Source organism: Xyrauchen texanus, chromosome 44, assembly GCF_025860055.1.
Source record: "Xyrauchen texanus isolate HMW12.3.18 chromosome 44, RBS_HiC_50CHRs, whole genome shotgun sequence".
NCBI classification, from domain to species: Eukaryota; Metazoa; Chordata; class Actinopteri; order Cypriniformes; family Catostomidae; genus Xyrauchen; species Xyrauchen texanus.
In genome coordinates, this window is record NC_068319.1 from 5816333 (window position 1) to 5844166 (window position 27834).

Consider the following 27834-nt stretch of genomic DNA (forward strand, 5'->3'; position numbering starts at 1 on the left):
GCAGCACATTGCTCAGATTCACAGCAGCGTCACAGGACATCCTTCACTCGGAGCACCGCGATTCTATCTGCATCACAACTAGAATACTGGACGGATTGAGATAATAACGGGAGAAACAGCGAACAGAAACGATTTTCCTGAGATGGTGCCTTTATTTTTGTTCCTGCTCGTCCGCATCGGCGCGTCCATCCCACATCCGACATCCACGGGTGAGTTCACTAGACAAAAACTCTTTATGTTTAATATACGGCTCACGTTTACAAAATGCGTCCTAGTTCAAGTTTATAACACACTACAGAACTTCTAGAATACGTTCGAAGCCTTTATTTAGGCTACAGGTCGGAATTCATATGCATCAACAAGGTCCAGTTCAGGTTTATTCCAATGTTTATGCCAATGTCATAATTCATGAGGGATATGATAATGAGATATCGGGTTATTTCGGGCTTATGATTTTATCTGCGCCCTCCAACAGCCCTCTATTAATGCTGTGAGATATGACTGTATATTAATGAAAGTGCAACTGCCTCATTAAATGTAAGCTTTGTAGCTACATGTTAAAATGCTTTGATAATTTGAGATGGGCTGTCATGATCTATGATTTAATTTGATGTTACTTTGAGGTTACTCAGAGGTCATTCTGCACAAATCAATAGAGACATCAAAACATTGTTATCATCTCCAAGCCACAGTCTTTTTCTGTAGTAGATGAAGCCAGTGTGATTCTCTGAAATGTCATTCTGTGCATCTCAGGCTGACCTTTACATAGAGAATTGTTTAATGTGGACTGCCCAGTGTTTTTTTTTTAAAAAAGAAATCATTAGGGTTAGTATTGGTATAATAGAGCTTTTTAATGATAGTGCAGTGTTTTAGTTGTGCCTGTAATTCATTAAAAAGTTTGAAAATGTTACATTTAATTAATGAAAATAATAATAAAGTGTTTCATATTAACTATAGCTTCCTCCAAAGCATCATATTTAACCCTGTCAGACCTTAATTATGTTCCAGGGACACAAAAATACGACCATGCCTTCTTTCGACTCTAAATGCAGCCATAAATGATAATCAATCAAAAAGTTCAGTTTAGTTAATATTTGGTTTCCATTTCAATGGACGTTGGTTCTGAATTATGCAATTCTTTTGCCTTGTGTCACATGATGCCGTCCTCCTTTATTTCAAAGGAAGATTTTAGTTTTTTGTTCAAAATGTAACAATGTGTGATTTGACGTGATTTTATCGCGGCCCATTCGGCACGTTTCGCGGATGCACCACTGGCCCGCTCGGTTCTCCCGCTGGCCAGATTGCCAGTCCAGCCATGGTTGTAGTATCACACTACATACTGTCTTGTGCTTACCAGTGCAATGCATTTCACAACAAAGGCAAAGCTAATAGCCTGTCAGGCACATTTGTTGTGTTTCACTAATAATACGTTGCAACTTATTCAAAACACCAAATTAATCCAGACAGATCCATTAACTGTGTTTGTTTCTTCACACAAAAGACTTTGTCCAATCTTCCATCTAGCCTTCCACAATTCTGAGTCACTGGCATTTTGTCATCTTTAAGCATCTGCGCTACATCTTTAAAAGTCAGCAAGTGTTTTTCGAAGTTTGAGCCCAACATTGACACCTGTGTAAACACCCATAGTTATACTTCAGATTCCTGTGGTTGAATAATTCAGTTCAAAATGTTAAACATGTCTAAGGATAATATCACCAACTTCTGTGCATTAGTGTACATACTGTTCACAGTATGCTCTGTGCTTCAATTGGAAAATGTATCTGTGCTCTGTAATATTTCATCTTATTTGTAGGTGAGGTTTGTGAGCCGGTTCCTTGTGAGAATGGTGTCGACTGTCCCAGTACACCAGCAGATGAAAATATTTCTTGTGAGTATGTAAGGAGTTTTTTTTAAATAGGCACTAAATTGTCTCCTGATATTTTATTTTTGTAATTAAAATGTTTTATTGATTCAAAGAAAATAACACAACAAAGAAAAACACAACATATACACACCGAATCAACATTAACTTTTAACCCTCATTAATATCCCTCCCCAAACACCACCCCACCTTACCCCCAAGAACACACACACACGCACACACACACGCACACACACACACACACACACACACACACACACACACACACACACACACACACACAATAAAATATACAATAAACAAGCTCAATGGAACTAAGCATCTCTCTCTCCTCATCCCTTCCCCGTCCCCCAAAACCGCCAAATACGTACCCCGCTTCCTGAAAAACAAGTCCTCCAGCCCCAGCCTTCAATCTATCATCTTCTCTTCCCATCTACGCACACCACTCCGTCTGACTTCCAACCCCTTAAAATAATTTGTCTGGCAATCATCATGCCAGTCAGAACCCAATTTTTTATATATTTGTCCCATGAATTTATAACTTCCCCATCGCCCAAAAGACAAAGTCTGGGGCAAAGTAAAATTTGAGTGCCCAGAATGTCACACAAATAATTCTGAATCTTTAACCAAAAATCTTGGTTCTTAACACATCCCCAAAAAATTGATTGTGAATAGATTGTGTCTCCATCTTCTGATTGGCATTGCCAGCAGGTGAGTGTGACTTTAAGACCAAGCCTATACAATCTAGAGGGGTTCCAATAAAATCATTTTTGAAAACCCTTGGATCTCTAGATGCAGACTTGACATTTTTTAGAATCTTAGTCCACATACCATCGTCCAATACCAAGTTCAAATCTTTCTCCCATAATCTCTTAATAGAAGTTAAAGCTCCATCCCCCAGACTCTGAGTCAGCAGGGAGTAATACAGTGATGCCTCATGACCTATCCCAAAAGCAGTAATCACCTCTCCCAAAGTATATGCCATTTTAGGGGGGTGTGCTCTACTCCCAAAAACAGTATAGAGCATGTGGCACATCCTTAAAGGATCTCCTGATATTTGATTTAGCAGTCTCCTCACTAAAATAATTTTTTTTAAAGCAGATGGAATCTAACCTCTCAGTTTAATTATGTTTAGGATGCACTTGTTTCTAATGCCCTGACAATGTTTCAGCCAATGCCATGAGTTTACATGGTTTAGATTTTCAGACGTTTTCTTTGAACACTCTTAAAAAATATATTTTTAGGGGTTCTTCACAGAAAAATTTGAAACCTACATTTTCAGTTTACTAACATCATCGTTATCCAGAGTATCTGGTTATTGAGAACATTTTTCAAAGTCTCAATTTTTGGTGGAGGAAAATGTTGTTCCATTGTGGGTGCAAGGTTCAAACGAACAACAACTGAAAACATAGTAGTGTGGACAAGGCCTTAGGTTCACAAAGAACCCTCTTCTTATCAAGAACCATTTTTGGCTTGAGTTGGCAATATGGTTTGTTGGGGATTCAAATAGTTCCAATAATAAGCCACAATCTGAGACACATTTCTGTTTTCTCAACAGCATCAGGCTGGGAAGAACCATCTGTAGTTGGTGAGTTTGTATGTTTAAAACGTCCTTAATTGTCTGTTTTAATATGTGTTTAATTAAAAACCTCATATACCCAAGATTAAGAAAGTTTGTTCACAGGGACTCCATATTTGAATACCCTAATAAAGAGGCCAGATGGCTCATGCTCATATTAGTCATGAACATAAATTATGTCAGTCTCAAATTCCATTTGTTTGTTAATTCCTGTTTAAACATCTGCTTCGCTTTAATTAGATAACCACACTTTTTTGGAGCTGTCTCAAATGGCTAATTCAGTACTTAGTGTTATATTTACACTGAGCTGAAAAATGTAAAATAATAATGAGCATATAGTGCCAGCAGACACAACTTTTGTTTATTATTTATGTTTTAATTTTAAAATATCCTTTCAAATTTCTTAATACTTTTCTTAATACTACAGTATGGTTTGCTTCCCTAATTCAGGGCCCTGCCGTCCAAACCCGTGTCACAACAGAGGGGTTTGTGAACTCAGTGAGACGTATCGGGGTGACACTTTTGTTGGATATGTCTGTATGTGTCCACCTGGCTTTGATGGTGTCCACTGCCAACACAGTAAGAAACATCTAAGAAACAAAGTTACATCTGCAGTGTGATATATATGGATGTATCAATGGATAATTATTACCATTCACTGTTGCATGTAGTGGTCATCCAATATGGGATTTTAATGCCAATATCTGGAGAGCAGGTTGGCCAATGGCTGATCAAATAGCTACCGTATATTCAGTGCTGGGTATTCTTTGGGTATGCAATCCAATACCGATTACAAATTACATGGCTAAAATTGCAATCAGTTACATAATCTCTCGGATTATAATTTTAGGTAATCTAATCTGATTATTTTTGCATTACTTCTGGATTACCTCTGACTGGACGCTTGGTTATTTGATGTTTTATGCATTTGAGTAGGATAATCTATATTATTTTGACGTAATGTTGCTTGTATGCATTTAAGAAAACTTACATTATGAATCGAAATGGGAGTATTTATATTATTTTTTGTGTTTTCCTTGTTATTTTCAGCCAAGATGGCAGAAAAAGATGCTGTCGATTATTCTTATTTAGAAGAGGATTTTTTTGTATGAACTATTTGTGGTAACTATTGTCTACCAGGTTTGAATAATGTTTTGTTCAGACTTCCAGAATCAATAACAAGTGTTTCACAGCTATACTTAAGCAATTTTTAGTAAATTGCATAATTATTCATCATAAGAAGGAATGGTCTAATATCATCTTATATAATGTATATCATCATAAAAATGTAAAAGATAAAAAAAAAGAAGAATTTGGGAAATCATTGAATTATAAGCAATTTACTGCAGTTTGGTGGTTAATGTGTAATCATGTAATCCTTAAAAATTAACTAATCTAATTATGAGTATTTTAAAATGTAATTTAATCTAAAGTACTTGATTTTGTAATCTGATTATATAATCCCGATTACATGTAATCTGTTATGACCTAGTACTGTACTGTATATGTTACATGGTTGTCTGGAATACTTGATTGTGATTGGTCAATCACAGCATTCTGTGGTCAAATATGTTTGTATAATGACCACTAAACTTTATTTTGCACATATTTTACTCAAAATTCACTAAAAATATTTGAAAAAGAGAAAAGCTACATTATTCATTGATGGTAGATTTTGGAACTGGCACAAGGTGAAATAAGGTCACGTTGTCAATGTACTGTAAATGCAGATCATCTCAAAATGGCCATATTATATCAGCCAATTAATAGTCTTTATATATTGTTGTAAAGGTATTCAATGGAAAGGAGATGGCGAGAACCGGCTTGATGATATAAATAATAGTTTTAATGATAAACTAATGATAGACAGCATAAACACACACATGACGGACATGTCCATTAACGATCTCTCTCTCCCGCACGATCCCCTGCAGTCGACCTTTATACCTCAGAGGCTTGATTAGCCTAATACGGGACGGGGTGTGTCCGCCCTGCCACAATTGTCAATATATTGATTGATCTCTAACTCTGAGTGTAGAAATTGAAGCTTCAGCAAGATTTAGTTATAGCTAGTGAAAGTAAGGAAACTCAACAAACATATAGCAATATATTTTCTGAACTTTTTAGTCTGTGTGGCAGTACGTTTATTGTATGCCACGTCCATTTTTTTTCTGGTCCATTTAACTTCAAAAAATCTTGTGCCAAAACAGCCAGCAACACGACAATTACACAATAAATATGACATATGTAATATGACATATATAAAAACATATGAAAAAAATAAATAAATCTGTGAGCTGCAAGAAAGTTGTTTTCCCAATTCCCGTTTCTGTGGTTACCTCACATAGTTTGCATTATGCATGGCTTTGGTTGAGAGAATATTTTGCAATTTTTCAACAAAGCATGCAGAGCCTTAGACACATTTCACCGGTGCATCTGTGACCTTAATTTGTACTGTCTCCTGAATTGACTTCTAACTGTATTGTATAATGAGTGGTGGTGGCGTAGTGGGCTAAAGCACCATACTGTTAAGCAGAAGGTTGTGGATTCGATCCCCACAGCCACCACCATTGTGCCCTTGAGCGAGGCTCTGGGGGGGATTGTCCCTGTAATAAAGGCTCTGTAAGTCACTTTGTATAAAAGCACCTGCCAAATGCATAAATGTAAATGTAAATAATTAATGCTGCAGTGAATCTACAGCAGTAAGATGAGACACTGAGGGTGGCGGTGGGGGATTTGATTACAAACAGATTGAGCAACAGCCCTAGAAATCTCGGACACTCAATGGCACAGTTGATGACGTCATGATTTTGTTTGGTCAAATTCTTGAAAGATGATATTAGTGTCCTAGATATTCCGTGACCTGCTCATTTTTTGTCATAATAATTTGATTTCACTGCATCGATGGCCTCAAGTAGGACGATTCACTGTCTACAAAGGTGGAGCTAGTGGAGGGGCCCAGCCAAAATATGACTGGCCTATTCAGTACCATCTTGAGAGGACAAACATGGGCACAATCGTAATGAAACAATAAAAAAGAAGCACAGCCCATTTGTATTCACTTCAGAAATCTCTATTACAAAGTGTACAAAGCAAGGTATTTAGCTAAAATCTAATTTAATAACATTTTAAGTTAATTAACGCCTAATTTATTGGTAAATTACAATATTATAATATATAATATAATATATAATATAATCTAGAACAAATTCAAGTGAGCTTACCAAGAGATAACCGAGTAAATATTTAATGACTACATTAAACTTGGACAAGAGAATAAATAAATTTTCTTCTTTCAACCGCTCCATCAGACACAAATTGGATTTGAACGTGACTTAATGCCCTCGTACATCCAGATACTGTCTATATTCTATCCCCTGTCCATGTCCTCTGAAATCATCAAACACAGGATTATAATGATGTGTGAAGCTCCCTTGACTTCATTAACCTAGTTGCCTTGGCAAAACCCAGGACACTGGATCCTAAGAGTTTTAGATGCATGTACTGTATAGAAATGAATTGCATTGAGCATTGGAACGGCTTGTCAACATGGTTCTCTAAACCACTTCTGTCTAGTATGCACCTTAACATCTTAAAATGTTATTTATTAGCTCACAGGATCTACTGTATGTTTAACCCTAGAAGAGGTGTACAGTGGCACCGCAAATCCAGCTTGACAGCTGACCAACCCCCCTTTGGCTTCTCACTCCAATTTACTTGCATGACTGGCTGGACTTTGGCCTCTCATTGGGAATCCCACCAATCCGGATGAGTGCATTCTATTGCAACTGACAGCGGGGCTTGGATGCACATGACTAAATTAAACACTGAATGCCAGTGGTCTTTCCCCACTATAAATGTGTCAAAAAACTAAATCAAAACATTAAAGGGGATCATATCATGGAAAACCGGATTTTCCTTGCGCTATTGAAATAGAAGTTTAATGTTCTATGTAGATTTAGTCTAAAGTTTACAATGCAAATCTAAATTGCAAAAATGGGTCATTTATAACTAGTCATGGATATGATGCCACAATAATAAGCACATTCAAATATTACAGCCTACATTTACACAGCAACATCCAATCAGTATTTGGCAACTTGACATGCCATGATGTTCGACTATGTGAACTATGAATGTATGTTAGCCAATCATAACAAGTAGAGATGCACCGATATGAAAAGTTTTGGCCGATACGATACAGATTTGAAAGAAAATGTACATAAGATAAAAATATACAAATATACAAAAAATCTAATATGACAAAATATAATAAAATGATGATTGATATTAAAAAGGTTATTTTGTACTTCAAAAAAGAATTTTGCACTTCTGTTTTTGCAGATTAAAACTCAGCCTTTTAAGATTTAGTAATCACACAAAGCCAAATTACAATTACATTCAATCAATTATGCAGCATTAATGGATTTAATACCGATATTTCAGAAATATCGGTATTACAAAGTCTGTTGGTTTTAAAACTGTTCGGATCGTTTCCGCTGCTTTCACAACTGTCACTTCCATTTATGCCTTTTTTTCCACATTAACGTTAGAACAAGACAGAATAAAAATAAATATTACATGTTCTTAGGAGTGCCAACCCTTCTGCATAGTGTGGTTATTATTATTTTTGGATTGTGCATTTGAATTCACAGAATTTTTACAAAGTATGTTGCTAATTAATTTAAAGAAACCAAACCATTTTTCAAATCGTGTTTTTATGCTTATATTGTATACTTCTAATTTAGTCAATTATTAGCCAATAAATAACAGCAGCCAATACATCAATGCATCCCTAATAATAACAAGCCATATAAGTCTTAAATGTACAGCAGCAAATACAGCCTGGTTAATTTTAAATGGTAAATGGTCTGCACATATATAGCGCCTTTATAACCTTAGTGGCATTATTAGAGTTACAGTATGAGTAGGCTTGGTAGATAAAAAAATGAATGAGGGAACCGAAGGCATTTACAGGGACAAAAATATAATAGAGTCTTGGGGGTGGGCCAATTTTAGCACATTGCAACACTTAAAAAACACTTAAAATACCTTATCAACCACATAGCAATTAGGGATGTGTTAGGGTGGTTGACTAATCGACTTGCCATCTAACAACTGACTAATCGATTAGTGCTTAAAAGTAAATAACAGTCAGCACCTCTGCAAGAAGTTTCTTCTCTTTAATGCTTTAGGCTACGCCGTAACCACCGTAGCTACGCATAGCCTACGCTGATGCCTCAACGCAGAAGTGTGACTCTTTTTGTGTGCTGTTGTTACAGCAAAGCGCTGCATCAAAGCCTTTTAGAGGGACAATTTGCTGTAACAACAGCACATAAAAAGATTTAAACTCACTAATCGACTAGTCAGCTGTTAGATAACTAGTCAATTAGTCGACCACCCTAATACATCCCTAGTATTTTAAGTGTTTGTTCCATGTTGCAACGTGGTTGCTAAAAAAGGGCACACCCCAAGTCACGTGAACATAACGGACCTAATTATACATTATTATCCTCAACACTGACTAGTCGACTAGTCGTTCAAACAACTGACCGACTAGTCGATTATGAATTGGTAGTTTTGCACATCACTAAATGCAACCTCCTGATAACCAACAACGACACTCAAGCATTATTGCGGTGACTGTTCCATGGATAACGCACTTTTTTTCTACAGAAAATGTACAAATTGAGTTTGAAAGTGTTCATGAAAAGCCTAGCCCATTTATTTAGGCATATTTAAAAAATCTTACGCAGCCCTTTTCATATAGCTAGTCTATTTAATCTTGATTTCCCCATTGAAACTATCAGTGCTATCCAACTATCAGATCTAACGATCCTTAAACCCTTCATTTGTTCTCTACACCCACACTTTCAGTTATTATGTGGTAAACCATAAGGTGCAATTTATCTCTGCCAGATACCTTACAAAACTGAATCCAAACTCCACATTGCTGAATTTCTGCTCTGGTGCCCGCACCGTTTGCTGTCTTTAACAAGTCTCTTGAGTTCGTTTGTTCGACACAGAGGTCCGTGTGGCTCTAAGGGCGTAGAGGAGATGCTGATGGGAGCTTCCTGAAGCATGATTTTGTGTGAGGAAACTATGAGCTTTTCTAGCAGCATTAATGTGTTTGGTGTATACAGAGAAACGTCAATTAATTTAGTTGTGTTTTGAAGTCAACAATTCTGGAATAATCCACTCTCTGGTAGACAGGGAAAAATGACGGTGCTCCTTAGAGGACATGGAGGGAATTTATTTTCTGAAATTGTTTTGTGTTCCCTCGCAATTATTTTGGGTTTCCTTGCAATCCCTTTATCCATCCCTTGTGAAAATGAACCATGGTTTTACTACAGTAACTACAGTATAGTTCAACAATCAAACATATGGTATTTGCAGTAAAACCATAACCACAAAATTGACCATGGTTTTACTATAATAACCACATTTTAACCATGATATTCATAGTAAAAACATAGTAATAATACAGGAAAACCAAAACTATGGAAAAAAAAGTACTTTTTACTATAATAACACCAGAGTTAATTTTTGGTGTGCATGTACAAAGTTTTTTAAAACCATAATAAAATGGTTACATGGTTACCGCAGGCTTACTATATAGTGAAACCATGGTTAATTTGTGGTTAAATGTTTTTTGTTTTGTTTTTGGTGGAAACCATGGTTTTAAAAAGCATACTTGTACCAAAAATTAACCTTGGTGTTACTATGTTAAAACTGTAGTAACCAATCATGCTTTTTTTTATTGTGATGATTATGATAAGGATTCAATTTTGTGGTTACAATTCTATTACAAATACCATATTTTAAATATAGTAACCTTAGTAAAGCATGGTAAATTCTGTGGCTACTAGGGATTTACTCAAATACCACAGCTCAACTCTGGTTACTGTAGCCTAGTAAAACCATGGTTAATTTTCAGAACGGATAAATAAAGATATTGCAATAATTGCAATTGAATGCAAAAATATTTTAGAAGATAAAAGTCCCCCTGTAGTCTAAGGAGCTCTGTAGAAAATCAAGGGTGTGTGTATATTTAAAAAATTTCATCAAGGTATCAATATTTTTTCTTCAATACCTTTGCTTGAAGTCGTCTCCTCAGATTTGTCTACTGAGGAAAATCACCCAGTAATCTCACATGTGTATCTTTTAGACTTTCAAAAGAGATCTCAACAGTGTCGTGCTCTGATTTGCCAAGAACCTCATTAAGTATTCTCTGTATATTTTGTTTCACAGTGTATTTTTTGGGTGAGATATTTTTCATCAATGTGGAGAGATAACGAGAAATTATATTTGACCTTTCGAAGCCTTTTTCAGGTAATCACAAATGATGAATAATATCAAGGGGAAAACATTATAGCCTGTGGATGATTTATGGCTGCTTGTCTTTTCAGATATTAATGAGTGTGAGAAGAATCCGTGCAAAAATGGAGGCAGCTGCACGGATCTGCGAGCGAACTACACCTGCCAGTGTCCCGGAGAATATATGGGCCGGAATTGTCAGTACAGTAAGTGAGAATCGACTTCAGCACTCATTTAATTAAAACCATGTGCTTAAATATTCATTATCAAACCACTGCATCTCAGGAGAAACAACTCGACAAACTAAAACTGGATTTAGCTAACCATCTGCCTTCAAGTTTCTTTTTCTTATGCAAATCGGAGGTCTGACATGACATGTAATTTTACTTTCTTCAAATAAAAAGGCTTTTAATTTTTTCTTTTAAAGCCCAATCAACAATATTTCTCACTTAGTGTTGATTGCAACAAAAATCATTTCAACTGGCAGAACATTAAGGGACTTACAATGGAAGTTAATGGGGCCAATCCATAAACAGTATACGTGTTAATTTTAGTGTGACAAAATCAGGGATTTTGTTACATCGTCATGACAACAAAGTTGTAATATTGAATTTAACTTTACACAGATAAGGATAGTACTCTAAGTGATTATATCACATTAAAGTCATGTTAACACGTATAATGTTCACATCTTGTGGCTATACTTTTGAAACAGTGTATTTAATGTTTTAGGAGTGGCCCCATTCACTTCCATTGTAAGTGCCTAAATCTAACAGCAATGTTTGGTTTTTTGAGTCAAACAAAAGTTTTTTTGTGGTACCCAACATTATACCATAAATGCTATCGATTGAGCTTAACTTGTATTGAACCCAGAACATCAATTAAAATTTGTGATGTTTATGTGGAACTACTTCCATATACATTTTTGGAATCCTGCTGTGTGATGCCCATTTGTTATCTACCCTGCTAAAAGTACATTGACCGAGTATTGTACTGCATATCTCACAAAATCATTCTGTCATTTCCACAATTTCTGGTGGGAAAAAAATTCAATTTTGTGTAATTTTGTATATAATTTGTTTTCTTATGACAGCCTGATCCCAATGTGCCACAAAACCCCTCATAACTCATTGTATGTTTTGCACTCAAGAGTGTTGAAGACTTACATAACCAAGACTTATTTGCTGTTACATATTTTTGTGCTGATTCAAAAAAGGTCCCAGCATTAACACATGAACTATGAACGTACAATTGAATTAGTCGAAGATTACAATCATGCAATCTCACTTACACAGCTCTGAGGAGCATATATTAAGTTTGGTTTGCGATCATGCCGTCCAAACATAGCAGCAGTAGTTCCCTACGGGCCAGTTTGAGCAGCCTTCGGCTCCTTTTCGAGTCTCCCCATTTGGTGCGATTGATTAGAGGAGATGGTTGAAGTAGCCCACTAATGTTCTTCCTGGAGCACCAGCAAGCAGGCGCCATTGCTGCAGGTGGACGAACTGATGACAGTGTTGACATCAGCGATTACGTCTTAGGATTCGAGAGTTAAGACAGCATCTCTGTGTGTGAGTGCAAGGACACAATATCCACTGACGAAATCAAGGACGTGATGTCTAAAAGCTGAAAACTGCCAGATATTTTTGAGGACAAAGAGGTGAAAAATTACTTTTCAGATGCCGATATAGCGTTGCTATGAGAGCAAGAAAAATGTCATCGTATTATCCCTCAAGACCAAGGAGCTCTGCATTTGAAACAACATGTCAAATCCTCCCTTATTAACTGCGTTGCTCAGAGGTTGCTCTTTATTCAGCTCAGGATAATTCAGGAGATCTTCATTTTGGTCAATTTTAGTAACAACTTGGTCTCAGATGTTTTTTTTTTACGGAGAAATGAAAATAGACACAAATCAAAATGTGGATTAAATAGCTCAGATAATTTGGTGTTGGAAGAATTTGATGAGAATTTCGAGATATAGAAATCTCAGACTTTTGATTGCCGACTTTGTAATCTTGACCAATCTGGGCACAGTTTAAGACGTGGTTGAGATCTCTTCTGTAACTCTAGAGACACGTGAGAATACTGGAAGTATTTCTTATGAAGACCCTCCAACATCTGAGAAGCAAACGTCTCTATTTGCACTCGCTTTTTGCTATTGAGGAAGAATGACTGAAATTTTGAAAAGATCTCATTTGGGATTTGTCTGGTTGTACCATCTATGAGATTGTAATGTCCCTATGTCTCTTTGTATCTCTGTCTGTTCTCTCAGAATGTTCTGGACCTTTAGGGATGGAAGGGGGTATAATTTCGAATCAGCAGATAACAGCCTCCTCCACACATCGAGCTCTTTTCGGACTGCAGAAGTGGTTTCCGTACTTCGCCCGACTCAATAAGAAGGGTCTTGTCAATGCCTGGAGCGCAGCCGAGGGTGATCGATATCCTTGGATTCAGGTATTCAAACCACATTTTGACTGCATTAGCTTTTACAATTATTGATTTGAAGTCAACATGAAATCAAAATGATTTACTTTCTTATAGGGCTGAAGGATTTGGACAAAAAAAAAAATCGCAATTATTTTGAATTTTTTGATTCCTTTTAGCCAATCAGAATCACTTTTCATAATTATTTGACACCGTCAACTTGAATTTTATATTATTGCAATAATAATAATAATGTTAAGTTAAGAAATTGGTATAAGAAATAAATTATTATATAATAATAATTATCATAATTACTATAATAATTAATAATATAATAAAATTCCATATTTACCTGTTTCATGTGGCATCACTGTATGACCGTGCCACCATATTTGTCCATATTTCTTCATTGTGCTGCGCTGTGGGATGCGACAAAAGTCTGCGACATTTTTGTTTCTATCTTGATTATGTGATACGGCTGTTTACTTGCCAGAGCCAAAATGTTATTTTTCTTTCAATAAAGTTTTATCTTTTAAGTGACATGGCTTAATTTCTCCAAAGTTAAGCAGCGATGAAGGGAGAGAGCACAGATAAAAACACTTGTGGGTCTTTTCTCATTTATTTAGACATATCAGTTATCTGTACACATGTCAGTTATATTTATAACATCACTGAGTCGGATATAATTGAACTGGAAATGCACATAAGCTATAGAAGGATGTTATTAATATCACCCAGACTGTATAAAGGTATGTCTTAATTGTAACACATTATAATAAGTAAAAAAGCACTCTACATGTCAATATACAGTCTTACATATTTAATGTCTATATACTAAAGTTAGTCAATAAACAACACATCATAAGATTATAAAGAACAGGCTTTATACACACCACCAGGCTACAATGTAAACATTTGTATCATTCACTAATATGCCTCAGTTGCGTTCTGTTTGTTCTTCACGAGTTAAAAGCAGCTGTTGCATTCGTGCAGATGGGATCATCACAGATGTTTTGTAATATTGTGTCCAAATCAGAGCAGAAAACAACACGAAAACGTGTACTTTCTGAATGAGAGGTGTTTACGGTTATGTACTGGTAGGCATGCGCAGGGGCAATATGGAGAACCGGGACTTTTACCAGTGGGCCAGCTGCTAAATGGGGCCGAACAGGCCGCGGTAAGCTGAAACGGGCTGCCGTGACAGGCTGAAGAGGGCCGCAAAATGGCACCGCGATATGTTGAGGGTGGTCACGATATGCAGAAAAGGACAGGGACAGGGAAAGCTATGGCTGTTAACATTAATACCAAAAGCTATGGAAAGTATCTTCTCTCTTCTAAAAGCTGATAAGCAATTTTATATATGTTATGTTATGGTTAGTTGCATTTTTTGCATTTGAATTTGCATCTGATAACCTTATAAGATGACCCATTTTTGGCTCATGACCCACTAGTTGAGAAACACAGCTGCGTTACAATGCTAACTTTCATAGCTAACTTCAACAAAACGCCTCCCCTGCTTCACAGCCATCATCGTCACACACCACAGCAAATTCTGAAATGGACAAATTATAACTCCACACCCCATAGGGCTTCACTCGTTCATCATGAGAGCTGAGGCCATCGATTTTGTACTGTCCCCTCACAGATAAATCTGCAGCAAAGGATGAGGGTGACCGGACTGATAACTCAGGGTGCCAAGCGAATCGGGAGTCCTGAGTATGTGAAATCATATAAAGTGGCATACAGCCACGACGGGAAGGCCTGGAGCATGTATAAAGTCAAGGACACGGATGAGGACATGGTAAGACGGGGCCATAGCGTCCGTTCCAGTTGAGCTGAAAGAGCCCCAGGGAGATTTTTTTAAATTAAGAAGCTGTCTGCTTAAAAACTTCTCCTGCCAACGTGCCCCTCTTTCGACTTTTTATTTTTATCAGTCAAATTCTTCTTATTTTATATATCTGTGGACAAGAACTATTTTATCATGTAAATGTAGAAATATACCATCCTTTATGGAAAGTCTAGACAATCTGTATCAAAGTTCTGCTTTCATAATAAGTGTGAAAAGGTTTGAGCAAGTAGTTATGTCTTACATATTTATGTCAACAATATAATTTCAGCATTATTCCAAATTAGAGTGCTATTATACTTTTGTCAAAGTTAAATGGATAGTTTACCCAAAAATGAAAATTATCTCATTATTTTCATTTGCCATCCCAGATGTGTATGATTTTCTTTCTTCTGCAGAACACAAACTATGATTTTTAGAACAATATATCAGCTCTGTTGTTCCAAATGCAAGTGACCATACCTTTCAAGCTCCAAATATCACATAAATGCAGCATAAAAGTAATTAAAAGGACTCCAGTGGTTACATCCATGTCCTCAGAAGTGATATGATAGGTGTGGGTGAGAAAAAGATCCATATTTGAGTCCTTTTTTTACTATAAATCTCCACTTTCACATGCTTCAGGGCAGTGGTGGCTCAGCGGTTAAGGCTCTGGACAACTGACCAGAAGGTCAGGGGTTCAAGCCCCAACACCACCAAGACACCACTGTTGGGCCCTTCAGCAAGGCCCTTGAACCTATCTGCTCCAGGGGTGCTGTATCATGGCTGACCCTGCACTCTGACCCCAGCTTAGCTATAAAAATAAATAATTTCACCATGTATATGCAGAAATGTATGTATAATGTGTGACTATTTATATATTCAACCACATGAGTTGTTCAGATTACTTTTATGCTGCCTTTATTTTATTTTTGGAGCTTCAAAGTTCTGGTCACCACTCACTTGCATTGGACCTACAGAGCTGAGATATTCTTCTTAAAATCTTTGTTTATGTTCTGCAGAAAGTCATACACATCTGGGATAGCATGAAAATTTTGAATGATGAAAGAATTTACATTTTTTGGTTAAATATGCCTTTAAGGATAATGTACTATAATGCACAATAAAGCCAGAAAGGGTGATCAGGATCCCAATATATGGCCAAAGGGTCTTCTATCACTTTAAAGGGGTTTATTTGCAGTAATGACCAGCAGACTGTAAATTACCCTTACATTTTTGTAATTCTTAGTTTTTTAATCCAGATATTCACTGGAAATGGTGATAACAGCATCCCCTGGGCAAACTCCTTCAACCCACCAATTGAAGCACAGTTCATTCGCATTTACCCTCAAGTTTGCAGGAAACACTGTACTTTGCGTATGGAGCTCCTGGGCTGTGAGCTCACAGGTATGCTCGATTCACTGCAGTGTGCTTAGAATTCTTCTCTCGTACAATCTGAAGTGAGAATTCTGTCCATATTTCTTGTTTATTTTTTTATTGTCAGGATGTTCAGAGCCCATGGGGATGAAGACAGGACACATCCAAGACTATCAGATCTCCTCTTCCAGTGTGTTTCATGCCCTGAACATGGACATGTTTTCTTGGGAACCATCCAAGGCCAGACTGGACAAACAGGGCAAGGTCAACGCATGGACGTCAGCCCACAATGACCAATCTCAGTGGCTTCAGGTGAGACAGACATGAAAGTAAACATGATGCCGTTGGAACACCTTGGTTTATGTTACTGACGTCATGTCAAATCCCATGCAGTCATATGCAGTCCTAATTAAATAGAACATCAATGTTGAAAATATAGTATAATATAATATAATAGTAAGACCAAAGTTACTGAGTTCACCTTAATCAATATAATCGCATATATACAGTACTGTGCAAATGTCTTTGGCACATAAGATGTTTCACAAAAGGATTTGTCTTACATTTATGCATTTGGCAGACACTTTTATCCAAAGCAACTTACAGTGCACTTATTACAGGGACAATCCACCCAGAACAACCTGGAGTTAAGTGCCTTGCTCAAGGACACAATGCTTTAACCACTACACCACCACCTTTTTTAACTTTTTTCATGATGAAAAATTACTGAGTGCACCTTTAATATGATTTATACACTTAGCAAAAATGAAACGTCCTCTCACTTTCAACTGCTTTTATTTTCAGAAATTTAACATGTGTAAATATTTATATGAACATAAAAAGATTCAACAACTTAGACATAAACTGAACAAGTTTCACAGACATCTGACTAACAGAAATGGTATAATGTGTCCCTGAACAAACTGGGGGTCAAAATCAAAAGAAACAGTCAGTATCTGGTGTGGCCACCAGCTGCATTAAGTACTGCAGTGCATCTCCTCCACATGGACTGCACCAGATTTGCCAGCTCTTGCTGTGAGATGTTACCCCACACTTCCACCAAGACACTTGCAAGTTCCTGGACATTTCTGGGGGGAATGACCCTAGCCCTCACCCTTCAATTCAACAGGTCCCAGACTTGCTCAATGGGATTGAGATCTGGGCTCTTCGCTGGCCGAGCAGTATGGTTAAGATTAAACTTTTGTGCAGGTACAGAGCCAATGAAATGCAGTTGTTTTCGCATATCCCAACTAAGCTCAGAGCGCAGAGTCAGCCATGAAACAGCACCCCTGAAGCAGATAGGGTCAAGGGCCTTGCTCAAGGGCCCAACAGTGGTATCTTGACAGTGCAGCTGCTTGAACCCCCTCGGTCAGTACCCCAGAGCCTTAACCGCTGAGCCACCACTGGCCCCTGGTTGGAGTTGCCTAGCTAATGGTGTGATGAAGTAGCTGCGCATACATTTCCAAAATCTACCCTCAGTCTTGTCAATGGATAGTGCACATGGGGAAGTGTCTGTTTAAAAATGTGTTTAGTGACTTTTGAGTAAATACTGTGCAAAATAAGAGTTCATTTAAAATCAATTTAGCATACATCTTATTTGTTTTGTTTGTTTGTAATTTTAGTACTGTTTTTATTGGCATTATATCGGCCATGCTGTTCTCTAGATATATTGATATCAAAACTTAAGAACCATATCAGTCGACAACTCATTTCAATATCTAGGATGACAATTGTAGCCTGAAATTTGACAAAGTTGTGTTATAGTTTTATGTATTTTGCTGGTTGAAACTACATAGATCAACAAACTATATTTTAGTATTTCTAATTAGGTAGTAAATATAATATCCAAAAAAAGCCAACTGCATCATTTAGTGGTCCAAGAGGGATTGGACGCAGGTGAGGGGTAGGATTTGGCATGACATTGAACAAGTGAACCTTGTTGAGAACATCATGATTTCAGCCCTGATATTCCATGGCACATAGAACACATTTATCCTCATGCAGTCCATAGACTGTAGTATAATCTTTAATTTCACCCATAATCCTCCACGTTGACTCCTCCACAGGTCAATATGAGGTCAGCCTTCACCTCACTGCCACAAACATCACTAATCAGGCTAAACTGGTAACCCATTTGTTATAGTCCATGTTTGTCTGGCCATTGCGTTAGACTGTAAATCTGAACTGAACTGAGGCCTGATATGGCTGTTATGGAGTCTGTCGCCATTAAACTGAGATGGGGAAATTGGATCCAAGCAAGATTGCAGAGCCGAGTCCAGCTGATCTAACCCTCCTCTGAGATTGCAGAATGGCTATGAATGCGTCTCACGTCAGTACAGGTGGAGAAGCAGAGCCTCAGTCCTCATGAAAGAATAATACCGTGGCAAGAGGATAGCGAGAGTGAAAGAGAGAGAGGGCTGCACAGACTGCAGGGTTGTGCCCCATTCAGAATTGAATTGAGAACTGCTGAATTCCTGAATTTGTACTGAGGTGCTGTAGCAATCAGGATGCAGAATTGTAGGATTAAAACAGATTTAATTCAATTCTAAGTTTTTAATAGTCCATTTAATTTTTGAGGATGAATGACGCAGAAACATTATGATATTAAAAATGACGTGTGTAATTTTATCGTTGTTAAAATACATTCTCCTATCCCAGATTAATATGCAGAGACAACAATAAGAAAGCCATGTGAATGTTAATTTTGAAGTGTAACTGTGTCTCTATGGTACGATAAAAATTACCATTGTAATTTATGTATATTTCTATATATATAATCAATTAAATTTTATTTTATCTACCATGGTGGAAGAACACTTAGTTTCACAGGTTCTAATTTCTGAAAATAATAATTTTTTGAATATAAAATATATTTTATATAATATGGTTTATAATTTTATAAAAGCACTTACATTAATTCTTCTGTTAAAACTCATGTATTATTTGGGGGGGAAAGTTGTTTAAATCGTCGTTTTTACAATTGTTTTGGCAGCAAAGTTGTAAAATTGGTTATATCTTTACACAGAAAAGATTAGAAAGTGATTTTATCACTCTAAAATCATGTTAACATGCATATTGTTTACATCTTGTTTATACTTTTGAAATTGTGAGGATTTTAATGTTTATAGATTGGCCTCATTGACTTCCATTGTAAGTGCCTCACTGGAACTTTTTAAACTTTTTAATGAAAAGGAGGGACAATTCAACATTTGTGTGGTTATCAATATTATGACACAAATGCTGTCGATTGAGCTTCATTTGTATTAAACCCGGAATATTCCTTTAATTAACCACTTTTATGCATTTTGAAATCTTGTAACAGCACTAAAATAGTAGACAAGAAACATTCTGTGGCCGAAGAGTTTCCTGCGGTGTCAGTGGCTCTAAATAACTACAGTTCTCTAAGGAAAACCTCTACAGTGCATACTAGAGCTGTGATTTACTTTGACGCACATCATCACATGAAGGGCACTGTAAATTCAAGCTACATTAGACAGATCACAGCCTGAGGGAAAGTGCCAAAAAAGCAGGTGCAAGATTTGTTTCGCCATCAAACTAGAGTTGCTTGCAGAGGAATAACCTACTTGAAAATAACACTTGGCTTGCCTTTGGCTCGGAACAGCAAAATACTCTGTATTTAAAGAGGATTTACAGCCTGATGCTATAGTAGAAACTTTTAAGTTCAACTTCTCTAATTCTTTAGAAAACCATCTATGATCATGTTTACATGCACATCATTTTACAATTAAGGACAATATGCTGGATCCACATTCTGCACAGTATTTCAAATGATTAAATCTCATTCATGTCCTTGACAACAGCACACAAGAGCTCAATTAATTGCAAAATGTAGGTCATTGTACTTTTATGGTGCTGTATTTTAATTTATGTTATTTCTTTTTAAAGGGATAGTTGACTAAAAATGAAAGTTCTGTCATCATTTACTCCTCCTCATGTTGCTGTCTTCCATGGGATATAAAAGATGTTTAGCAGAACGTAAGTCTCAGTCACCATTCGCTTTCATTTAACTGAGAAAAAAAGGGGGGGGAGTGAATGATGACTGAGACTGACATCTCTTTTTGTGCTCCATGGAAGAAAGAAAGTCGTTTGGGGTTGGAACAATATTAGGGTGGGTAAATGATGATAGAATGTTTATATTTGGGTGAACTATCTCTTTAATGCTTGTGAAAAGATTTGGATACAAAATGTGTTTCTACGATAGCTTGGCTTTTCATAATTGCTTGTCTCTCATAGTACTTATAATTACTGTATTTTAATTTGTATATGCACAAATATAAATGAAAAGTGAAAATTATTTTGTGTTTACATGACAATATTGCAGAAAAAGTTTACGTTTAAAACATTAAAGTCCCCATAAGTCAGGAATATGAGGTATCATTTGAAAGCTTATTATCTCAACTTTTCATTGAATACCATCACTTTTGCATGAACTTATTTATTAATATGAATATACAAGTATTTCATGTGTTCCCTTAATACCACAGTTTGAAAGATTTTCAAAAGAATCACAAAGTGAAATAGTGAAATATAATAAAATAAATAAAAAAATATTGTGCTTGTTTGGCTGAATAAGCCAATGTTTTATGCTATGCTATCTAGCATAAAATCATGCTAAACAAATCATCTTAGAATAATATGTTTTGGACTAAGGATAAAAAAAATATTGATAAAATTGATAAAATGTTATATATCATCGCAAAGGGGAGCATCTCAGCAAATTACTTGAATGAGCTTGTAGTCCACTCAGAGGCCAGGATATTCAATGAAACAATGGGAGTGGTGGGTGATCTATGGATGAGCACATTTATGAGGGCTAAAATGCATTAGAAAACCACCTGCATTTAAAAAAAAATTGCTTTCATCTAGTGGAATGAAATAAGACTTTTCAAAGTGAGATAGAGTGTACAGAACCAGAATTACATGCTTCCACATTTTTTGTTTTTTACTTTCTGTTTATCATAAGATTTACAATTTGAGTGTGAAAAATTGGCTGACGGCTGCCTATAAATGTTTAAAATTGGTTAAAGGAGTTATGTAACTGAGTATCAGGAACAAACTCTCTCTCTCTCTCTCTCTCTCTCTCTCTCTCTCTCTCTCTCTCTCTCTCTCTCTCACCAGGTGGATTTGCTGGTCCCCACCAAAATCACAGGAATTATCACCCAAGGAGCCAAAGATTTCGGGCGTGTGCAGTTTGTTGGTTCCTATAAATTGGCATTCAGTAATGATGGAGAGAGATGGCTTGTATACCAGGATGAGAAACAACAGAAGGATAAGGTACAAGTCTGGTTATTTTTTCTGAATTTCCATATTCGACAGCTTAAATAAAAAACAATTAAATTAATTAATTAAATCTTTATTCAAATAAATTAGAATTATCTAAATGTATTTCGTTTAACATAACATTGCCTTATAACAGAACATCACAGATGTGAGATATTTATTTAATACATTGTTATTATTATTATTATGATTTAATTATAGTAAACATTACATTACTAACCAGTAGCAAAATATTTTTGTATTTTTCCCCATTTCACACGTCCATTTCAATCAAGCTTTTATTTTAGCTTTTCTGTGTGTTTTTGACGGTAGTTTCTCACCTCCAAGTGTGATTATTAAAGCCCCCAAAAATTGAGATTTAATCAAATAACTATTGTCTGTATGTGCTGCACACTTCAGAACGCTTTCTGTCATCTACTACACACTCACGATGCAGTGTTTTCAGTGTATGAGCAGCCGGCTTCACAAATTCATATTGAAGTGTGCAGCACACGCAGATTAAATAATTATTTAATTAAATTGGAGCCTTTTGAAAAATAATATTTTGCACTATATTGCTACTTTAAAAAAAAAAAAATATTTGATCCCCTTTTCTCCCCAAACTGGAATGCCCAATTCCCACTACTGACTAGGTCCTCATGGTGGTGCTGTTACTCGCCTCAATCCGGTTGGCAGAGGACAAGTCTCAGTTGTCTCCACTTCTGAGACTGTCAATCTGCGATCTTATCACATAGCTCATTGTGCATGACACCACGGATACCCCCAGCATGTGGAGGCTAATGCTACTCTCCGCGATCCATGCAAAACTTACCACGTGCCCCATTAAGAGCGAGAACCACTAATTGCGGCCACGAGGAGGTTACCCCATGTGACTCTACCTTCCCTAGCAACCGGGCCAATTTGGTTGCTTAGGAGACCTGGCTAGAGTCACTCAGCACGCCCTGGATTTGAAGTCAGCATCAATAGTCACTGAGCTATCCAGGCCTGAGCATTATACTGATACTTAAAGTATTTAGTTGGAGCAAAGCAGAGATGACAGCAGATGTACATAGAATGTATGTGCTTAGTTTATGACAGTAAACAAATGATGTGGTTTCACAATGCTCAGCCGCCAACAGTAACAAAATGAAATGTGTGTATTTAACACCTATACTGAGTCCCGATCGTTACCATGTTTTTGTACATGTAACAAAAAACTTTTTTCGACACAGTCAAACAGTTTTATTACACACAAATATTTTACAGAACAAATGATTATTTTCCAGGATATTTAGGTATTTTCTAATTTTTCATGTCTTTTCCATGACTGGAAAACTGCATTGCAAAATTCCAGGTTTTCCAGGATGCTTGGGAACCCTGATATGTCATCCAAAAAGCTATAGTAATATGATTTTGGTCACTACAATACTATTGGAACATGGAAATTCTTGTAAGATTTTAAAAGCTGTTTGAAGGAGATCACATATTAATTTATTGTGAATTTACTGCAGTAACAGTAACTTTAGTAGATATGGTATTTTGTTGGACACTGTTGTTAACATGGTAAATATTTGTAAGGGTAACCAGCATCAGACACTAAATGTGTTCCATAAAAACCTGAATGGGTGATTTAATTGTTAGAGCTGGAATATACTGTAGCTTCACACACAGACATACTCTATAATGAAGGACAAGTGATAAGCATTAGCTGAGAGAAAAAGTTTAACCTCTCAGCATTTTTATGACAATCTCCATCCTCCAGATGAAGTTATCACCTTCTCTGACAGAGGGGCAGACAAATGCTTTTCTCAGCAGTATTTGCTTTGAAGACACCAGCATGAATCCATCTGTTGAAGGAGAGAGACTTATTTCTTAGAAATAGAGTTATTTTTATTTCACATTCAAAGGACAAATCGTGAACTGAATTTTGAAATGTTCTGGACACTCACTTGCATGATCCTAGTGTTAAGCTGTTGTGTTTTTTAGAATGTTGCTATGAGGTTGCAAAGGTTTTGTTAGGTGTTTGCATTAGGATGCTCTGGGTGGTTGCTAGGTGTTTGTACTGTATCTCACACAGTTTACTCAAATATAGTAGATCCGGGTATTCCATATATACAGAAAATTTGCATACTTACATAGTATGTAGTACATTCTCCAAAAATACTATGAATACTGTCAGTGGTTGGATGGGCCGCGATAAGCTGAAATGGGCCAACGCGTTATGCAGAACTGGCCACAAAATGGCATCGTGATATGCCGAAGGGGCCAGTGATATGCAGAAAAGGACAGCGACACCCCCCAAGACAATTATTGGGCTTCTATGTAAAATCCTGGGCAGATTTCTCTTCTCAGTCCGCCCCTGAATACTGTGATAGTATGCCATTTCGAACATGTAGTACATGTAGTCTGTACTCTAAACATACATACATGTGCAGTCTTTGTCCTATCAACACACACACACACACACACACACACACACACACACACACACACACATAAACATACACAGTAAGGTCATGAGAGTTATGGTTGGGGGTTGTTAGTGGTGTTGGGTGGGTAATGTATTCTGACAGGGCTGATAAGTGACGGTTATACTGCAGAAGACAGAATAGATTTCTCTCAATGGAACAATCTGTGAACAATGTCCTTTAACATGTGCTATTTTAAGACTGGAGGTTAAGAGCACATGAAAGCCAAACCTCTGGCTTAAATGCAGCTTTTTATGGCCTAATCTACCACCCACATTATTGTGCAATTTTTTTATGACATCAGAGCTAACAGTAGGAGACACCTGGAGCAATTGTAATAGGGGGCAATTGTAACACCCTCGATTTCTTATTATAAACTAATTATAAGTGAGTAGTACACATGCAAATTTCTCTCTCTGCTCAAGCAAAAGAAGTGATATTTTTATATTTCACTTTATGAAAATGTATGTTCTGAATTTATGAAAAATTATTTTATGTAAAAAAAAGGCTGTACATTTTCAGTTATCAGTATCAGCACAGAAATGACATATCAGTGCATCCCTGTTATAAAAGGAGAAAAAGAAGAGATATCATTTCACTTTATGAAATGTATGTTCTCAATTTACATATTTAATGTTTTAATTAAGAATAATGATTTTGAGTTCAACAAAAAAAAATATTTTTCAGTCCAATATTTTTATTCTGCAATCTAAAGTTTTAATGCATTGTACCTAAACTGTGTTTAAACTGTATTTAAAACTGTATTTTATCGATAGGTTGTTGATTAAAATTTAACTTGAATAATTAACATGTTTATATTGTACAATTATTATTGGAACTTTATATACACTCACAGAGCACTTTATTAGGAACACCTGTACACCTACTTATTCGTGTGATTATCTAATCAGCCAATCGTGTGGCAGAAATGCAATGCATAAAATCATGCAGAAACAGGTCAGGAGCTTCAGTTTATATCCACATCAATTTCTTGATTGTTAGTGCCAGACAGGCTGGTTTGAGTATTTCTGTATCTGATGATCTTCTGGGATTTTCACGCTCAACAGTCTCTAGAGTTTACTCAGAAAGGTGGCAGAAACAAAAAAACATCCATTGAGCGGCAGTTCTGCAGACGGAAATACCTTGTTGATGAGAGAAATCAACGGAGAATGGCCAGACTGGTTCGAGCTGACAGAATGGCTACAATAACTCAGATAACCACTCTGTACAATTGTTGTGAGCAGAATAGCATCTTAGAATGAACAACACGTCAAACCTTGAGGTGGGCTACAACAGCAGAAGACCATGTCGGTTTCCACTTCTGTCAGCCAAGAACAGAAAGCTGTGGCTGAGTGGGTACAGGTTCACCAAAACTGGACGATTGAAGACTGGAAAAACATAGCCTGGTCTGATGAATCTCGATTTCTGCTGAGGCACACGTTAAAGGTTCCGAATTTGGCACCAACAACATTAATTATTGGACCCAACCCGGCTTGTGTCAACAGTCCAAGTTGGTGGTGGTTGTGTAATGGTGTGGGGAATGTTTTCTTTGCACATTTTAGGCCTGTTAATACCAATCAATCATCGCTTGAGTGCCACAGCCTATTTGAGTATTGTTGCATCCCTTCATGGCCACAATTTACCCATCTTCTATTGGCTACTTCCAGCAGGATAATGCACCATGTTACAAAGCGCAAGTCGTCTCAAAATGGTTTCATGAACATGACAATACGTTTACTGTTCTTCAGTGGCCTTCCCTGTTGTGGGATCTGAATCCAATGTAACAACATTGGGATGTGGTAGAATGGGAGATTCACAGCATGAATGTGCTGCTGACAAATGTGCAGAAAATGCGTGATGCAATCATGTCAACATGGACTAAAATCTCAAAGGAATGTTTCCAACATCTTGTTGAATCCATGCCACAAAGAACTGAGGCTGTTTGAGAGCAAAGGGACGCCCTACCCAATATTAGTATAGTATTCCTAATGAAGTGCTCATTGAATGCACTTATATAGGTCTTACCAAAACATGTCAGGTCGAGTTAGAGTGGTCTTTGAGTTATAATGCCAAATGTAAACATTTTATAATTACCACCAGTTTCCCCTTACTTTATCCTGAAACGTCTGATTTAATAGTGAATTGTCCTTCTATATCTTTGACAGATCTTCCAAGGAAACTTTGACAATGAAACACACAGAAAGAATGTGATAGATCCGCCAATCTATGCCCAATACGTCCGGATCCTTCCGTGGTCGTGGTACGGACGCATCACCATGAGGGCAGAGCTTCTGGGATGTCCAGATGAACAGTGAAACCTTTATGACTTTATGACAGACTCTGTAAAAATAACTTATTAATAACTATTGGTGATCTGCTGAGACTGATGGTCGTGATTTTGGATAGAATTTTCTTTCTGGAAATTGCACAAATCACAATGCTTTACAAACATTACTGTCAATGTACAGCTACATTTATTTGAGAATTGAGTATTAGCAGTTAAAAAAAGTCAACCGAAAATGCTCAGGTCAATGATCACCTGCTAGAATAATGTTCTGAGTATATGATTTAAGGAGTTGAGAACTCATTTTCGTCACTATTCTTATATATACTTTATGTATAATGACTAAATGGCGTACATATTTTGTAATGTATTGAAATGAGAATGGAAGAATGAAAAGAACAGAATGAATATTTTCATGAATATTTGCAGAAAGGCATTAATTGTGCAACACAGCATAGATTTCAGTATTCCAAATAGATCAAATGTCAATAGAAACAACTTTAAAGTCAACATGAAATCCTAATCAACCCTATTTACTCTCCTACACATTCTTATTCTTAGTCTTTTTGTTACTCCAAGTTATTAAGAAAGACATTTTTGAGGAGGCCTGGGTAGCTCAGTGAGTACTGACATTGACTATCACCCCTGGAGTCACGAGTTGGAATCCAGGGCAAGCTGAGTGACTCCTGCCAGGTCTCCGAAGCAACCAAATTGGCCCGGTTGCTAGGGAGGGTAGAGTCACATGGGGTAACCTCCTAATGGTCACTATAATGTGGTTCACTCTCGGTGGGGCATGTTGAGCGTGGATGCCTCCACACGCGCTACATCTCCACGGTAACAACCTCAACAAGCCACGTGATAAGATGCGCGGATTGACATTCTCAGACGCGGAGGCAACAGAGATCTGTCCTCTGCCACCCAGATTGGGGGAGTCACTACACCACCATGAGTACTTAGAGCGCATTGGGAATTGGGCATTCCAAATTGGGGAGAAAAAGAAAAGAAAGATATTTTTGTAATCTAAATATAATATCTTGCCACGCCTCTGAAATGACTTTCCTTTTCAACCCCTCCCCTTCAACCCCTTCTAATTATCCATTCAATTCCTAGTGGATCAAATCAAGTCCTGTCTAACATTTTTTCCTGTTGAATATCCCGTTTCATTCTAAAATATGTGGGTTGTGAATGCCGTTTCATATTGACTTTGCCAATCATTGAAATAACAGTATGCTTTCTATCTTTCTTTCTTTCTTTCTTGTTTTTTTTTAAACATGTAAATATAATATAAAGAGCCGTTTTTCGTATTAGTATATCTGTACTCGCTTTCTAATTCCTCACTGCAGTGTTCACAGGACAATTGGTTATAATGTGTTCTCTATAGATAGTATTATTCAGTTCAAT

General features: G+C 36.8%; 1 protein-coding gene across 1 annotated transcript; it reads left to right on the forward strand.

Moving 5' to 3' along the window:
• On the forward strand, window positions 1-27779 carry LOC127636841 (EGF-like repeat and discoidin I-like domain-containing protein 3). The gene is made up of 11 exons (XM_052117609.1): window positions 1-209; window positions 1814-1888; window positions 3441-3470; window positions 3912-4040; window positions 10871-10984; window positions 13048-13229; window positions 14845-15000; window positions 16287-16431; window positions 16529-16713; window positions 21541-21696; window positions 26315-27779. Exons 1-11 carry the CDS (start codon window positions 143-145, stop codon window positions 26462-26464), a joined length of 1389 nt encoding a protein of 462 aa, XP_051973569.1. The 5' UTR covers window positions 1-142; the 3' UTR covers window positions 26465-27779.
• The last annotated feature ends 55 nt before the right edge of the window (window positions 27780-27834 follow it).

Coding starts and splice junctions, on each gene's coding strand:
- LOC127636841 (XM_052117609.1), top strand. CDS start 143: ATGGTGCCTTTATTTTTGTTCCTGCTCGTCCGCATCGGCGCGTCCATC. Junction 10,985..13,047: donor GGGCCGGAATTGTCAGTACA/GTAAGTGAGAAT, acceptor CTGTTCTCTCAG/AATGTTCTGGACCTTTAGGG. Junction 21,697..26,314: donor AGAAACAACAGAAGGATAAG/GTACAAGTCTGG, acceptor TATCTTTGACAG/ATCTTCCAAGGAAACTTTGA.